General features: G+C 52.9%; 3 protein-coding genes across 3 annotated transcripts; 1 reads left to right on the forward strand and 2 right to left on the reverse strand.

Annotated features, from left to right (window-relative positions):
• Window positions 1–66: 66 nt before the first annotated feature.
• Window positions 67–4,505, reverse strand: N7498_007917 (uncharacterized protein; the record flags this gene model as incomplete). The annotated part of the gene is made up of 4 exons (XM_058454979.1): window positions 67–3,610; window positions 3,673–3,955; window positions 4,010–4,409; window positions 4,476–4,505. The coding sequence occupies 4 exons, from the start codon at window positions 4,503–4,505 to the stop codon at window positions 67–69; spliced, it is 4,257 nt and encodes a 1,418-aa protein (XP_058307228.1).
• Window positions 4,506–6,941: 2,436 nt separating this feature from the next.
• Window positions 6,942–11,581, forward strand: N7498_007918 (raptor family protein; the record flags this gene model as incomplete). The annotated part of the gene is made up of 5 exons (XM_058454980.1): window positions 6,942–7,403; window positions 7,473–10,531; window positions 10,591–10,924; window positions 10,991–11,328; window positions 11,392–11,581. The coding sequence occupies 5 exons, from the start codon at window positions 6,942–6,944 to the stop codon at window positions 11,579–11,581; spliced, it is 4,383 nt and encodes a 1,460-aa protein (XP_058307229.1).
• A 1,538-nt stretch (window positions 11,582–13,119) lies between these two features.
• N7498_007919 (uncharacterized protein) lies at window positions 13,120–15,948 on the reverse strand (the record flags this gene model as incomplete). The annotated part of the gene is made up of 1 exon (XM_058454981.1): window positions 13,120–15,948. One exon carries the CDS (start codon window positions 15,946–15,948, stop codon window positions 13,120–13,122), a length of 2,829 nt encoding a protein of 942 aa, XP_058307230.1.
• Window positions 15,949–17,607: the final 1,659 nt, after the last annotated feature.

Genomic DNA, 17,607 nt, shown 5'->3' on the forward strand with positions numbered 1-17,607 from the left:
GTGCAGATCATTAGAATCTCAGAAGACATGGTCGTAGAATGGCGGGAAACTGCACAACTGCAGTGCCTAGATTACGTTCGAGGATGGCTGACCATTGCCCGCGCTGACCGGCTGGGCCTTGCCGGCAATACCAGCTCGTTCTTCCTCATCCAGTCTTCGTCGCCACTCTGCCAAGCTGTCGCTCATCGCGGCGGGCCCGTCGCTGTTCTCCTTAGTCGGGGTGCGCTCCAGGTCCAGCTGGCTACTCAGGCGGTAGTTGCGGTTGGTGCTTTCCCAATGAGTGCGTAGAGCCTCTAGCTCATTGGCAAGGGAGTCTAGGGCCATGGATCCACGATTGTCAGGAAAAGAGGTTGAATCCTGGGAAACACTGCTGTCGGCTCGGGCACGCCCTCCGACAGTGTTGCTAGATGCGTTGCTGTGGCTGCGAGAAATGCCATTAAGTCCGTGGCCATGTTGAGACTGACGGCGGTAATGACCCACCGAGGTCTCCACCTGCTCCAGGAGCATATTGACTCTCTGTTCCGCATCTGAGGCGCGAGTCTCCAACAGTGTGTTTTCTTGCTTGAGCTGCTCCAGCTCAATACGGCTCTGTTCGGCAGCAGCAAGGAGACCCTGCCGGGTGCGGTCATGCTCCGCCTGCGACTTCTCTTTTTCAGCCTCGACAGCAACAAGCTCCTCCTTCAGTTGTGCGATCTGACTCTCTAAGCTCTCGAGCGAGATCGAAGTGTTCTGCTCAATATCGGAGATTGCTTTCTGAAGGCGGGCGCGCTCAGTCTCCCACTCTGCTGAAGCCTCTGTCCGCTTTCCGGCGTTCTCCAGGCTCTTCTGGGCTGCTTCCAACTCAGACTGCACCTTGGCATTCTGACTCTTGTATCGGCCCAGTTCATCCTTCATCCGCTTCAACATTTTTTCAGTGCCCTTGACATAGTGGACAGCCGATTGGTAATCATTCTCAAGCTGCTCCAGTTTCTCCCGGAATGCCCGGTCAGCCTCTTGCTCCCGACTCTCAAATGTCGTCTTCAGGTCATCATGGGCTTTCATGCTGGCTGATAGTTGCTGCTCAAGTTCTCGCAACCGGCTTTGCTCCGGGGTGCCGAATCGTGATCCCGGGGACTCGAGGCGCGGTGATCGTCGGCTATCTGTGTTCACGCCGCGTTCACCAAGAAGATCCTTGAGAGCAGCATGCTGGACGCTCAAAACACCGGCTTCCCGATGATGGGATTCGAGTTGGGTTTTCAGATCTCTGCTTTCGGAAATAGCCGCCTGGCTCTCCTTCATGGTGGTCTGAAGCTGTCTGCGCAGCTGCAGGCCTTCACGGCTGGCCTGTTCTTGATATGCTTCCAGACCCGCAATGCGTTCCTCGGCACGTCGTAACTTGTCCGCTGCGGCATCTGCTGCCGCCTGGTTATTCTTGGCGATTGTGGTCGATCTTTCAACCTGGGCTTCGAGAGCAGCCACGCGTTGATCGGCTCGTGATCGAATCGAGCCCTCCAGGTCTGTTGAGGAAGCACGTTCCAGACCGGACACGAAAGCCATCTTATGAGTTTCGGCTTCTTTGGCATGACTCTCAGCTAACTCCTCGGCGTCACGCAGGCGACGCGTAACATTCTCCAATTCTGTGGTGCGCTCTTCGTGTTCGGATCGGAGTTGAAGGAGCTTTCTCTCCAGTCCTTCACGGCGCTCCCTTTCCTCTCCCAATTGTTTCTCAACAATTGCAGTTTTGGCGGCAGAGGCGGCAACAGCTTCTCGCAGGCTATCAAAGCTGGAGCCAAAGTCTGAAAGACGACCAGCAGAGTCCTCGACTTGCTTAAGCAATTCTTCCTTGTCGATGATGAGTTGTTTCAAGGACGCCTCGGCTTCTGAGCGCAACAGTGCCTCCTCTCGAGAAGAAGCTTCGGCGCGGTGAAGCTCAGCACGGAGATTCTCCGCTTCCAGAGAGTTGTTCGACATCTCAAGCTCCGCCAGACGCTTCCGAGTGGCTTCATTGGTGTCTTCGGCCAAGTCCTTGGCTTGGCGTTCCTGGAGAAGCTCGGTCGTCAAAACGTCCAATTTAGCCTTGAGTTCAGACTGTGACGCCAGGGCCAAGGCCAGACGACGACCCATGTCGGTGGGCCGCTCTGATGTACCATCCTCTCCATCACGGGAGGATTCAGGCTGTGGAGTGCCGCGCTGGCTACCACCGTGAGCCGCGAGTCTCGCGCGTGAGTAGGCGGCCTCACTGACGGCTAGATCACGCTGATGCTCCACTTCCGCAATGCGCTTGGAGGCGATAGCGGCCTGGCGGTCCACAGTGGCTTGCATTTTAGTGAGTTCTGCTCTCATAGCAAGGAAAGCCTCAACGAGGGGACGATCCTCATCAGTCAGGGAGTCACTGTGGCGCTCGTCCAGAGCAGGGCTACTGGATGGATTGGGCATGTACCCAGCCTTTCGTGCCAATGACAACTCAGAAGCATACCAAGCATTGCGAGCCTTGGCAGCCTCTAGCTCCTTCATCAATGCCTCCTGATGAGGGGTCAGCCTTGGCGATCGAGGTTCATCGCCAAGAGTCTTGGAGTTTCGGAAGCTTCTAGTCTCAACGGAGCCATCAACACTGACTTGACGACCAAGCACAGACTCTTCGCCGCTGTCGACTGAGCCTTTCTGGCGATGTTGACGCAACGATCGCTGACGAGCGGGAGTACTGATGAGCGGAGCCGCTTCACCTGCCTCCATGGCTTTAGCTGAGAGTCTGTGTTGCGGCTGAGTGGGAGTACGCTGACCGGTGGACCCCTGACCATCCAGCAGCTGTTCCTTGTCTACAGGTGACTCTACACCACCACGGTCAGCGTTTGCAGCACGAACATCAACGGTGCCCGTGTAGCCACGGTCCATCTTGGTAGGTGTCTTGCTGCGGGCATTCATTCCAGGCTGGGCTCCATTGGTACGTGGGCCCGGAGAAGGAGCTTGTCCGGGAGGAGGAGGCCCGGAGGGCGCTTGTGCAATTGAAGCTCGCGGGAGTCTGGAACCAGGACCCAAATTAGGGTTGGGTCCGTAGTCTCCACCTCGACCAGCCGGAGCCTGAGCCATGCTCTCACGAGATAGCGTTGGTCCCCGACGCGCTTGTTGCTCAGGAGTCGCGTTGTGAGCCTCACGTGAGGTACGCCCGGAGTTTGGACCTTGTTTCTCAACATTTGCCTTCCTGTTGCCCTGTATAGCACGATCGCCTATTTGGGCTTCATTCGGATATCGAATCTTCGACGTATCAAGGATATAGGCCATGCTAAGCTCTGCCGGGTCTCTCGGGGCAGAGCTAGGTTCACCGGCCATAACGATGATCTGCTTTCCAAAGGCCGTCATGCTGTGTCCAGAACGGGGCGATGGCGCAGGCCCCATATTCTGAAACGAGTACCACCGTCTGGTGGAGATGCGGAAAGCGGACAGATCACCAAGGTCTAGTCCCTCGTCCGTGCGGCCACCAAATACGTACATCACATCGTTGACCAGAGCAGCCGCATGGCCTTCCCTAGGGGTTGGAATGAAGCCAACACAGTCCACTTCGGTCCATGCATTGGCACGGGGATCGTACGACCACACGTCGTTGAACCATTTCACCCCGTTTGTTCCACCGAACCTGCGATTGTCAGTCTGTCAGTCAAATAAATCATTTGTTGTTCTCGAGCAGTCCAATCTTACAGGTATAATTTATCACCAAGCCCAACAATCGTGTGGTTGGTTCTCGCTGGTGGTATTTGACCCTCGGCAGGCCCACCCTCATGACTGTTCTGAATCAGCAACTCCCACTTGTTCGAGGGATTCTGAAGTTGGTTCAAGTCGAATGCAATCAGATCATTGAAGAAGAATCCCTCAACCTGACCTCCAAAAACGTAGAGCTTGGAGCCCAGGATGTTCAATGAATGGCCGTATCGTCCAGAGGGGCGAGATCCAGGAGGGATAGCGCGAGACCATTGGCGAGAAGCTGCAGCGCAAAGTTAGAACCTGGCAATCCACAGTACTCGACCGGGTAACATACAAGTATTTAATAGGTAAAGCGTATCATCCAAAGCGTCGTTTTCGTTGATCTTGGTGTCTCCGCCAAACACAATGAACGCATTTCCGACCAGCAAGCTGGCATGGCCGACCCGAGGACCCGGGCCTTCCGAAACTGTCGCAATCTGGAAGCACGACAGGCTACCTCCGCTGCTTTCGATCATCCACAGGTCTCCCTTGACGGTAGATCCATCGATCAAACCACCCATCATGTAGATATCGCCTTCTTTTGAGGCAACAGCATTGATGGCTGCGCCGTATCGCGGGAACGGGGTTGTTGTCGGGGTAGAAAAGTTGAGTCGCCGCTGCGACCAGGGGTAGAGGGACGAGTTGGGGCTCGGTGGAGGCACGCCATTTGGAGGCTGCTGCGGCCGCTGGGCCTGCTGGACCATCGGGGTCAGGGATCACTGGCCGACATGGCTGCCACCATCGGGAAACCAACTACTCACCTGAGATTCGGATTCCGCCCTCTGTCGCATCCTGACGGGATCTGGGCTTGTCGGGCTTGTGGCCGAATTGAGAGAGTTGTTGTAGCTACTGCTCGGAGTCGGCGTTTGCGAAAAACTCCCTCTGCCTTGACCCCGTTTGTGACGGAGGACGCCACCATAGACGGGGCACCTTCGGAAGTGTGGACGTTCCTCGTCGCCGGAGGGAGCGAAGTCCCTTGTTGATTTTTCTTGGATTTGAACAAAAAGGCCATCGTTAGAAGTGTCGTAATCGGTCGTTCAGCGGCGCAGGCAACTCCGCACCCAGGTCCAGGTCAGGGTGCGCGCCGAATGCGAATTCTCCGTTCGGGTCCCAGCACCGATATCACAGAACCAGTTGAAGTCGTGCGGGCCGGTTTGGAGACGCGGGAGAGGTCGGGGTTGGGGGGTGTGCGACCGGGCGGAGACAGGGGATATGTTTTCAGATGGATGGTGGAGTTTGGAAGTAGGAACCACAGCGAACCGTAGAACTCGTGCGCCAGTGTTTCCCCCCAAAAAATTCAGGTGGCCAGGGGGGCGAGATTGGGGGTGGTCTGAACACGCAATGCCCCAGGCTTCGCAGTGCTGAGCATCAAGACAGATTCAAATACACCAGGCCGCTGGCCGGAGGAGAGAAAGGGGTTGCGAAAATCAAAGAAAGCTGAGAGTCCAGATGGAAGAGAAGGAGAAGAGGCGTGGTGGTTCAGTTTCCCGGAGACAGTCTAGTCGGACTAGTTCTAGCGCAGGCATGCTCGGCCTTCTCAGGGGCTCCAACGGTCTCTTTGTCGCCAAGTATGTGTGTCCTCATTCCTCATTCTTTCCGTTTCCCCAGCCCCCGGTCGTCATGGCAAGTGCATACATGGGCTTGCGGATGCTGGCGTAGACTGCACAGAATCTCTGTCCCGAGTCAAGGCTGTCCCTGCATCAAAGGATCTCGCATCCAAGCGGTTTATAAATAGCCGACTCGATTCCGGTCCGCAGTGAGAACCTTAGAACTATACGCATGTACGGTCCATACAAACTGTGTGGTAGACTGCGGTTGGCATCTATTCTCCATTCCGACACAAGGCATCCATCATACCTAGACTAGGAATCTGTTCCCGACCTCTTGTCAACGCTGGTGAATTGACCAGCCTCGATAGTTGCTATTATTACGCCGCGGGGCTATAAGTGCTGCGAACCGGTCAGCGGCCAATGGGTGTGCATCGCATGCTTCGATTCCACCCGGTGATCCACACCCCACAACGTGCAGGGAACCTATCGACTTGAGCTGTGACAAGGCACGGTGGGCGTGCTGCAACTTGAGGAATCATCACCAAAAGGGGGAGGGGGGAGTCAGCGGCTTATTGGCGTCCACAATGGATCCCGCACACGCGAGTGTGAAAAAAGGGGGGGCTTGCAGCGTCGGGCCCTACCTATCAGAGGAATCCTGGGCCGCGATGATCGCTGGCATTTCCATGCAATTTAGACCTTGTTAGACCCTAGGCGAAGGGAACAGTGCCCCCGAGCACCACTCAGCCAAGGCATGCTGACTGAGACGGAGGTCCCTATCTAGGTAGGAGTTGACATCAAACCGCTTTGGAGAATCATTCCCCGATGGAGTTTGTTCTTATTGATCGCTGGAAGGTCAACACACCACGTTGGTAGTGGATCATTGTTCGATCTCTTGTCCCAGTGAGACCCTGTAGGTGTGCCGTGTCTATCACCATCTCCGGCCGCAACTTGTCTGAGACAGTGTGCTCATGAATGGCAGCAGAGACGTCTCGGCAGGGGGCAAGCAACAATAGATAGTGGGTTCAATAATTCTGGAGGTCTGGAAAAGCCCACACACTGGCTGCGCCTGCTCGGACAACAAGCTGCTGCGAACTCCGCGACAGCTCCTTCCAGACGGAGATGACATGAGTATAAGCAGTCACTGTCGAATGGGATGATTTCCACTCAATGAAATCCCAGGCGCCTGCTTCTCGAAGACTGGTTGCATCTGAAAACTATAGTGACGCTGTACATGCGATTGTTGTAGGATTCCTCTGTCTGCGTAGAATGTATATGTCCACTGCAGTACTCTGGAGTGGAAAAATGCAGCCCTGGCTGGGACGAGCCGGGCGATGATGTAAGCAGGCGGGGATACCGATAATCCGGCTTGAGCAATCGGAGCCTCACCGTTGCGTCGGTTGTGCTGTCTGGACCTTCGGAGACCGTGCTGCGCCGCTTCCTCTTACTCCCACCCCCGATTGATTCTCGAGATTAAACACTGAGATCGATATTGGTACCCAGTCCCTTCGCCTCAGATACGCAACCTCCTCGTCGGTCTTTCCGCCCGACCCGCGACTTCTCCGGCTTGGGCATCCTGGGAGGTATATCCCGGAGTTGCTCAGGCTCGTCGCCTGTCTCCATCCACCGCGGCGGTCCTACCTCCCGTTCGTCGCGTAGCACGATGACCCAACCTCCAACATGAGGGATCCCACCGCAGATATGGAGCCAAACCCCCAGCAACCAGCGACAAACGGGTCGACCGAACCCCGCCGCAACACCAAATCGGTTCGAGTCGCATTTGGTCCTGACCTGGAAACGACTATTCCCACACGCGAGCGATCTCCAGCTCCACTTTCTAGTCATCATCGCTCGTTTACAACTTTCGAGCAGACGCAGCCTTCGATCACGCCCCCCGCTCGTCCCACGAGCTCAGCCGGAGAGGATGCAGCCATCGGACCAGACTCACCACCGCGACGACCATCACCTCGAAGGTCTGAGAGCAGTCGGCCAGGTATGCTCAAGCGAGCCAAGAGTGATTATGGGCCGAGCCGCGTCACCTTCGACAAAGCTGCCCTGGGAGACGACGAAGAAGATTTCGCGATGCGGCATGGATGGCAGGAAGAGTACACGTCCAGCGAATACCTGAAGATTCTACACTCTGTATGAACACCCTTTCCAACGGGACTGGCATGTGTACATTGTTCATGGGCTAACATCGTGGTACTACAGAATTTCTACATGTATTTCACCGAGAAACGCCATGAGACGAACGGCATTCCCAGAGATCCCGTTGGCAGTTGGCCAAGCCAAGACTGGCGCATGAAAGACCGTCTCAAAACAGTGTCCGCGGCACTAGCAATCTGTCTGAACATCGGCGTCGACCCTCCCGATGTCGTTAAGACCAATCCGACATCGAAGCTCGAATGCTGGGTGGATCCCACTTCAACCACAGGCGGTGGTCAAAACAAGATCATGGAGCAGATCGGTAAGAAGCTGCAGGAACAATACGAGACTCTGAGTCTTCGCACAAGATATAAGCAGTACCTCGATCCTTCCGTGGACGAAACCAAGAAGTTCTGTATCTCGCTCCGCCGGAATGCCAAGGATGAGCGGGTCCTCTTGCATTACAACGGCCATGGGGTCCCATTGCCAACCCAGTCTGGTGAGATTTGGGTCTTCAACAAGAATTACACCCAGTACATCCCCGTGCCACTCTATGATCTGCAATCATGGCTGGCTGGTCCCAGTCTTTTCGTCTTTGATGTATCACATGCCGGAAACATCGTCCAGAATTTCCATACGTTTGTGGAAAAGCATGAGAAGGAGAACATCGAGGCCAAGAAAAGAGATCCCAATGCCGTCGTTCAAAACTACGGTGACTGCATCCTCCTCGCAGCCTGTCAGAAACACGAGTCCCTCCCAACAAACCCTGATCTACCGGCCGATCTTTTCACTTGCTGCTTGACAACCCCCATTGAGATTGCTTTGCGTTTCTTCATTTTGCAGAACCCTCTCCGCACCGACATCTCAATTGATGATTTTCGAGTCCCAGGTCGTCTGCAGGATCGGCGGAGCCCTCTTGGGGAACTAAACTGGATTTTCACCGCGATCACTGACACGATTGCATGGAATACCTTACCCCGCGCATTGTTCAAGAAACTTTTCCGGCAAGATCTAATGGTGGCCGCTCTCTTCCGCAATTTCTTGCTCAGCGAGCGCATCATGCGCACGTACAAGTGCCATCCTATCTCTTCACCAGAACTTCCCGAAACTCACCATCATCCCCTCTGGAAGAGCTGGGATCTTGCCGTTGAGATGGTACTAGCACAGCTACCAGCTTTGATTGATCAAGAAGAAGGCCGCCGGCAGTACGAGTACCAGCACTCCACGTTCTTTGCTGAGCAACTCACCGCGTTTGAGGTGTATCTTTCATCTGGCCCCACGGAGAAGAATCCACCCGATCAATTGCCCATCGTGCTTCAAGTCCTCCTCAGTCAGGCACATCGACTACGTGCCCTGATCCTTCTGAGCAAATTTTTGGACTTGGGCCCATGGGCTGTCCACTTGGCGCTAAGCATTGGTATTTTCCCTTACGTGGTCAAGCTGCTTCAGTCAGCTGCCCAAGAACTGAAACCAGTAATGGTTTTCATATGGGCACGAATCATGGCAGTCGACCACACGGTCCAGAACGATCTTCTGAAAGACAACGGCATTCATTATTTCATATCCATTCTTAACCCCTCTTCCCCCATCCCAGTCGGAAATGCCAGTGAGCACAGAGCGATGTGCGCATTCATCGTCTCCATCTTCTGCAAGAATTACCCCCAGGGTCAGAACGTCTGCCTTTCCGGGGAACTATTTGACTCGTGCCTGCGACATCTTGGAGATGTTGAAAACCCGCTGCTGCGGCAATGGTCCTGTCTGTGCCTGAGCATGCTTTGGTGTGATTTCCCGGAAGCCAAATGGATGGGCATCCGGTGTGCAGCTCCCGCTAGACTTTGTGAGCTGAACTTTGATCCTGTTCCCGAGGTTCGCGCAGCAATGTTGCATGCTGTGACTACGTTCCTTGGCATCCCCGACTTAACAGATCAAGTTGCACAGATCGAGGAAACATTAGCCTTGGCTGTTCTGCCCATGGCAGCCGATGGTAGCGTGCTTGTAAGAAAGGAGCTTCTTGTCTTCCTTTCCACCTTCGTCAAGCGCCACCAGAATAAGTTCCTTGTCACAGCGTATGAGGAACTTCAAGATGAGAAACTGTCTTTACTCCAACGCCTCCAGAACGAAGCATCTCCCAACAGCCAACTTGAGGTTCCGAAAGGCTTTGCGGGTTCTGGTGCAAAATCGCACCCGCCGCTTTCCCGTAATACTACATTCGGAGCTATCTGGAAACAAGTCTTGATTTTCTCTGTTGATCCACACCCTGACATCGCCCAGGACGCCGGAGTCATTGTTGATTACATCCATCTCATCCTCTTCGAATCCCCCATGGCCAGCCTCGCTGACAGAATGAAGAACGAGATCTTGGAACTCACCAGTCGGATTTCACAGAGGTTACAGGTGCATGAGCGATCAGAAGCAAAGAAAATGGCGCCTCCTTCAACGCCACCATCATCTAACGCAATACCGTCCAAGCAAGAAGGTTATCTCTCTCTAGGTTTCAAGCGCACAGCGAGTGTGGCTGCCTCTCTCAGGAACCTGGCGTTCGGTGGCGCAAGCGCTGGCGACGGAACATTCGACAGCACTGCTCCCCCCTCGCCATCAAAGAGTCGAATGCCCATCACCCCGCGTGGCCGCGCTCCCCCTGAATGGACTCGACCTCCCGAAGTAAATGACCACGTCGCCCCCGCAACTTCGTATAACCAGGCCCCTACCCCTACATCTCGCGGATTCAGATCTCGGAGCCCAGAGGCGGTGCCTATCATTCCCTTGAAAAGCAGATTCCTGGACTGGTCAACAGAGGTATTTTTGGACTTTCTTTCAGACATCACTGTCAACACCCTCGACACACTGTACAAACATTTACTCACCCCTAAAAAGTATTTCCGGGAGCCGCAGATGAAACCCAACGAGCCTGACGAGCCCGGTAGTTCGGACTACAACGAACGACTCTGGCGACGAAGCCGCAACGAAAAGATCATCGCGGAAACCCAGCCTCTTAAAGGGAAGGCCGGAACCAGTCGATGGGATAATTCAATGGCACTGTTGTCCAATAATAGCCAGCCGTTGAAGATGTGCTTCCATCAATTCGAGGATCACATCGCTGTCGCGGACGACCGAGATACCATTGCGTAAGATTCGGAAAACCATTCCCCATGAGTAATTCCGTGCTAATTTAATCTTCTTGCAGCATCTGGGATTGGCAAAGCAACAGGCGTCTAAATCAATTCTCAAATGAAAACCCCGTGGGATCCAAGATTAACGAAGTGCGATACATCAATGAGGATGACCAAGCTCTTCTGTTAACCGGATCTTCCGATGGTGTCTTGAAGCTTTTCCGCAACTATGAATCTTGCAGGGATATTGAGGTAGTCACAGCTTTCCGGGCCTTGCCTGAACTTATTCCTAGCAACCGAAATGCAGGTCTTGTGCTCGACTGGCAGCAGGGCCAAGGCAAAGCTCTAGTTGCTGGGGACGTGAAGGTGATTCGGGTGTGGAATGCAGCTACCGAGGTTTGCACCAACGTGAGTCTTGAAATTCCACGCCCTGGATATGATCATTTGTATGCTAACGATTTTCCTTGCGGACAGGATATCCCTGCGCGTTCAGGGTCATGTATCACATCCTTGACTTCAGATCAAGTTGCTGGCAACATCTTCGTCGCTGGTTTCGGTGATGGTGCCGTTCGTGTCTTCGATCAGCGACTTAAGCCCACAACTTCCATGGTCAAGGTCTGGCGTGAGCACAAGCAGTGGATCAGCAACGTTCATATGCAGCGTGGTGGCTTGAGAGAGCTCGTTTCGGGTAGCCGCAATGGCGAAATTCGACTATGGGATCTACGGATGGATAGCCCGCTATCGACCATCTACGCCACTAAAGATACCCTCCGGACATTGAGCGTACACGAGCACGCTCCGGTCTTTAGCATGTATGGGTCTTCCTCCACAAATGACGTCTGTATTTTTGAGGATTGCAATTAACTTCAGATCAGGGGTACCAACCGCCACGAAGTCAAGACCTTCAATGTTGACGGCACCTACCTTTCGACCTTCGAGCCGTACTCCAGTTTCCTCCACCACAACCGGTCTTCCCCCATCGCCAGCACCGCCTTCCATCCTCACCGCACTATGCTAGCTTGTGCCGCACTGAACGATCACCACATCAATATTGTGTCCTGCTAGATTTCAGCGGGCTGACGATCGCACTCCCTTGGTGGTTGTCAGTCTTTCTTTGCCGGCATTCATTCCACCTTTTCTCTTCTTTGCCCTTGTAATATTGGCTCTCCAGCACAATCCCGGCAATCTAACAGGCGTTTTGGCTAGTGACCTGCAAAATCATATGCAGCTTCCTAATGTCACTTGCCCGTGTCCTAAGCTTCCCCTTGTTTCTTCTTGGATCTCGGGCGATTTTGCTTCTTTTTTCTATCTGGTTTGAGGTGTCTATCCATCTTGACTGGAACTGCTTGTTTTTTTTTTTTTCTTTTTCCACTTCTTAATTCTTTTTTTCCTGTTTTGGCTCTGAATATCCCGCTCTGGTTTGTATCGCCAAGTATGCAATTGAGACGAAGCGAGATTGGGGCACAGTCGTAATTGCATCGGATGGATTGGCAGCATCAGCCACTTTGTTCGTTGGTGGTGGCTTATTTCTTGTCAATTATTCGACAACGTTGCAGTAAGTTGTTTATATGAAACTCTTCCAAGTTTTTTTGGTAATTTTACTCGTCCGATGCTACGCAGTCGTTTGATAAGTATTCTTGCACAGCCAAACGAGAGGGCAAGATATATCACGTGGGGCCAATGTCTGTCTCATGCAGACTGACGCTGTAGCAATGCTCAACATCTGTACTGTAAGTATAGCCAAAAAGAAAACCTAGGATATTAGATCCTAAGAAGAGCGCTTTGTGCAAACCACGGCCGAACGAATGCAAAAGAAGGCAAATCTCTAGAACACGCAGGTTAGCATCAAGCCACATATCCATTGGGCAAATTTCAATCAATCCCATGCTACATCACGGCCCAAATAGGAATCCGTATCGCAAATATCCAAGGCTTCCACGGATACAATACCCAGTTCAAAAATGAGCAGAACCGCGCCCTAAAGTGCGTAAGTCTACTTAGTACCCAATAGGCGTCCTCACCAACAAGTTCAGATCAGACAAAGACTTTCGAGGACCCAAATGTCCGAGTCGAAAACGAGCAGAACCGCGCCCTGGAGTAAGTAAGCCTATTTGTATCCAAAAGGGAATATCAAAATGTCCAAAAATGAAAGCATGACAGTCAAAACGATAGTCGGCCATGGAAAGCAGAAACGGAAAAAATTCAGATGCGCACAATGCAGTGATACCTCGCGAAAATCAGATAGAATACATGTAGGTCAGAAAACAAATCCGAATGGTCAGGTCAGTTGCGGCACCCATGGTGTTGAAGTCCCTTGACGAAAAAAAGAGACTGAATGAAAAGAAAGGGAGCAAACGTTGAAAGACCACTCATCTTCGAGGACTCCGTCCCAGATCTATCTTGATATTCAGAGGTCTTCGAGGCTGTTGGTATTAGGCATTGTCTCGTAAATTAGTCGTTCCGTTGAAATGATCGTTAAATCGCAACTCATAAATCTTCTGTCGGTTTTTCGCTGCATTTTGGGTATCTGTCGAGAACATATTCATCACCACCATAGTTCGCCTCTTCGAAATGAGGCAAAGAAAAAAAGAGCAAAAGAAGGATCAACTCATCGCAAAGTGCTCAACGTCATAGGGATCTTCGCATGGCGGAAGCGGCGAAGGAGATTCATTGATGGCCCGCGAACCTTCAGTGAACAACGTTTGAGCACGAGCAAAGTGTTCAGCACTGCGTAGGGGCATGTTCGAGTCGATGGAACGGTTCGAGTGGGCAGATGCAGTTCGAGTCGGGGCATCGGAGATTTCTGCCTGAAGCAAATCGAGTGGCGTGCGGCGAGAGGACACAATTGGGGTACGCGTTCCCGATAATCCCATGCGAGCCGAGATGGGAAGCTCAGAGGAAGGACGTAAGGTCGTAGTCGCAACGCGCAGTGCCGGATGCCACGGCGGAGCAATTAGCTGAGACGATGTTTCATTCGACTGATACCTGGTCCGCGCCGCACTGGCTTCGTAGAGAACTGACCGTTCGTGGTCTCTGATTTCGGCGAATGGAGCAGGAGTCGGAGGTCTTGAGGAGACACCCACGGGCGTTATTTCATCAGACCAGGGAATTTGGCCTCGACTCCAGGGCAACGGGGTCCGTGGCAACGGAGTCCGAGGCGGAGGAGTTCGTGGCAGCGGAGTTCGTGGCAGCAGAGTATGCGGCAATGGAGACCGAGACGTTGGAGGATTATTCGTAGGAATCGATTCTGGAAACGGTACAGCGCAGGAGTTGTTGAGGAAGTCACGATGAGCAGTACCCGTTCCCCATGTTTCGGCCTGTCTCCAAGTGGGCACACCCCAGACTGGATGGTCGCGGCCAGGCCAGTCAGGCCGGTGACGGGGCAGGCGAAATTCACCGAGACCCCGGTTGTTCTTCAAGAGAGGCTTCTGGCAGTTCGAATAACCATTAGCATAGCCGGCCATGTTGCGGATCACAGTCTCCCATATTGATACCCATGCCTGATATGCTGGATTTTCAGCCCGGATACGTGCATCCGGCAAAAATGGATCTGGGGGTACCCCTTCGTTCGAAGTGTAGTTGGGGTTCGTGGTGCTGCGATGCTGACCCTCACGCTGCGAAGCGTGCTGTCGGTCCGCCTCCCGCTGTTCAGGGGTTTGTTTCTCTTTTTCACGGTGTTCAGGATTCTCTGTTCGCACTCGTCCAGCAAGAATGTCATCCTCCCGACAAAGCTCCGCTGCTGCCCTGGCTGCGCGCATCAGGCTCTCTGCCTGAGTTTCCCCGGGAATTCCAGTGCTGGCAGTAGGAATTGGGACGGGAGGATCTCTGAAAGGGGGCAAGGGACGAACAAGTCCTAGATAAGGACCAAATACCAACTCATCATTGTCAGGATCCATCAGTGAGGGCAGTAACACACGTCTCGGACGAATTTCAGGAGCTGCAGGAAGTAGGGGAAATTCACGTAAAAATTGTTCATCCATGGACCCGGGGCGTGGGAATCTGGAAATTGCTGGTCTGACGCGTTGATTAGCTGGAGCAGGAGGAGTTTTATCAGGATGAACTGGCTGGATTTCAGGCGTGAGTGGAGTCTGCTGGATAGTTTCGCTTTCCACGGTCACTTGGGCCATGCCGGTAGCCTGCTGGACATTTAGAGGACCTGAACTAGCACTTGCATTGTGAGTATCCTTCTGACGTGAATGCTCCACTGGTGCGGTAAGTGGATTGACTGTCGTATCTTGAATGGACAGTCCAGGTGCTTTCTGAGAATTCTCTTTCTTGGTTACTTGAGCGGTCGCACCTTTCTCGGGCACAGTGTTCATCATCTGAGTCTGGGCTTGGGTGGGCATAAAAGGTGCCACAGTAGGAATCAGGCGGTGCGAGGCTTCAATGCTGTTTCTCTCGGAAGGCTCAGTGGGAGCTCCCTGAGTAGCAGACGGCATCCGAGCATGTGTCGGCTGTCCAGATGTTGTCATGGATTGACTGGGGGTCTGAGTAGGTGCAGCTTCAGACTTTTGGGTGGCCTCGTTGCTAGGTGTACACAGTGAGCGAGGCTGAAACGGCTCCACAGTTGGGATAAGAGGACGTGAAGACAGAGTAGCTGGTCTTTCAGGTGCTTGGGGGATATTTTGTCCTTGGTCAGTGACAGATACCATAGGCGGCTGAGTCGGGAACGAGTTGCGAGAGTTGCGAGGGTTGCGAGAGTTTTCTCTAGCAGCAAACCCTTCAAAACGAGGTCCTGTGGGAAGCTGGCCTTGGTTATTTTCACCTATGTTCGTGTGTGGGATATCACGAGAGGGAATGTTGATAGCCTGGGGATTTTGATTGTAAGACTGAGCAGGGATATTGAAAGACTGGGTAGCTTGGCTGTAAGTCTGAGCATTCGGTCTGTAGGGCTGGAAACTTGGGTTGTAAGCCTGGGGAGCCTGGTTATGAGGCAGGGACGCTTGAGCATAAGGCCCAGCCTGGTATGGATATTGAGTGCAGCAGGGTTTCATCAGACCATGATGATATGCCGGGCCATGTGGGTAGCTTGGAGCTGTGATAAATGGCATGCCATGTTGAGGATACGGCGGGACAGAGGCTGTAGTAGTTGAATAAGGTGGGACGGCGCCATGACCATGAGTAGCAACAGGGCCCCAGGGAAACTGATCATGATGCATCATGCCCTGCGGAAATGGATATGTGCCAATCGGACCATGTGAAAACGGTGGGGCGACAGCCTGCGGACCGAAAGTAGATGGCTGGACAGGACCTTGTTGAGGAGCGGGCTGAGCAGCTCCTCGAGGGTCGTTACCTGGACGAAAAGCCCCAAGACCTGGGGGCGCCGGACGAGCAGTGCTTGCCGCCGCAGGGCCCGTTGGCACCCCAGGAAACTCGGGGTACCTGCCCTGCTGGCTGGGCTCGGAAACTTCGTTTTGATGTCCTTGAGACATCAGGAAAGCTGGTGGAAAGAAGGAAGGAGGTCCCTGATGAGCGAGAGGAAATGGTGGGTGGGTAAAGGAAGAAGGAAGAAAAGGATTCAGCGGATGTTGAGAGATATGGGCGGTCTGGCCCCCAGGTAGCTGTCTCTCACCAGTAAATCGATTTAGATATGAGGCACGCGTCCGCAAATCCTCCATCTGTCACAGTACCATATTAGTCGGACTGATCCTTGCTCAAACTCCCAAGACCCCGACAATATGATCCTCATCTACACATATTGCCTAGCCTCGACTTTATGAGCACAACAACGTACCTGTCCTGGAGGCCCAGAAGACATGGTTAGTTGAAAAGCAATACAGATACCTCAGGCTTCAGGACTGACCATGCTGTGCATATGGGGCACCTTGCCCCCTTCTTGGGACCATGGCACTTTCTTTGTAGCAATCCACCCACAACAAAGCACCACGCCACCTTTCACCAAAGCCCCAGGTTTGTGGTCTTATTGAGTGGAAATTATGAGCGGTCGACTGCTCAAATCTGCATGACTATCATGTTATTATCAGTGGAATGAGATGAAAGGCTGACAATAAAGCGTAGATTACTGTCTGAGGATCACTGGGGAAGATACGCACCTGTGGACTAGACCATTCTTTGGGGTTCACCCAAACTTTTGAAGAGCCAGCAGAAGTAAGCTTCTTCGAGCAGGGCACTCTTAGCCTATGCGTCCAAATATCGGGTGCTTGCCTATGTATCAAGGTTAGCACTAAACATAACATCGATGGTATCAGATGCATGAGAATGTTGCAAGACCTCACAACTTGGGAGGAAACATCATACTCACAATCTCAATACCTTCGTTGACTCTTTCTTAGCTCAGGTTCAAGCGTCTCGCGGTGTGAAATGGCGTGGTGATGATTCTTGGGTCGAGTCCTTCTGGAGGAGAATGTGGGTGATGACAGGGAGTCGTGAGAAATCACCATGAGGTTCATGTTGTGAAAGATTGATACGAGTAGCTGTCATCGTGACAGTACGATTGCTTGGTTTAACTATGTCGTCGTAATCCTGCGACGAGGAGAACCGGCGGGTGTATCTCGATGGCCGAGACTCGGGGGCGCCGAGCTCCTCGGCATGCCGAACCTTCTAAATTAAGCCACGGAAATAAATTACGACACCGAACGAGAAATTGCAAAGGATGCATTACGAAAGCGAGGTGTGACATTGTTACTGCCAGCCTCAAGGACATTTTCGCATATCATACCCTGCATCGAGATCAAGATCCACACTTGCAAGTCGCACGCGCTATCACAGACCCATCTCATGCTCTTGCCACCAGAATTCGGGTTCTGACCGTGTAGATGGGTTCTTCGGACACCCATCCCGACAATTTCTCCTTAGTCTCCCAGGGCTTACTCCCTTGTCGTCACCTTGGCTAGTATACAACAGGGTGATGATCCTGCAAATGGAGACATCTACGAGGTAGATTTGTGTAGAGGTAAATAAGTCCATGAGACTGCGGAAATACGGCTGGTTAGGTACCATGCTCCAAGAGCCAGGGATATTGCATATTATGATACTATTATAGCCATTGAAAGACACACTACAGAGCAACGATTGGCAGCTTCATTGAATGACGAGGGTAGATTCAAGTACAGGACAAGAAGGATGGCCCG

The sequence above is a fragment of the Penicillium cinerascens genome (genome assembly GCF_028974065.1).
Source record: "Penicillium cinerascens strain IBT 15544 chromosome Unknown contig_9_segment0_segment0, whole genome shotgun sequence".
Taxonomy (NCBI): Eukaryota; Fungi; Ascomycota; class Eurotiomycetes; order Eurotiales; family Aspergillaceae; genus Penicillium; species Penicillium cinerascens.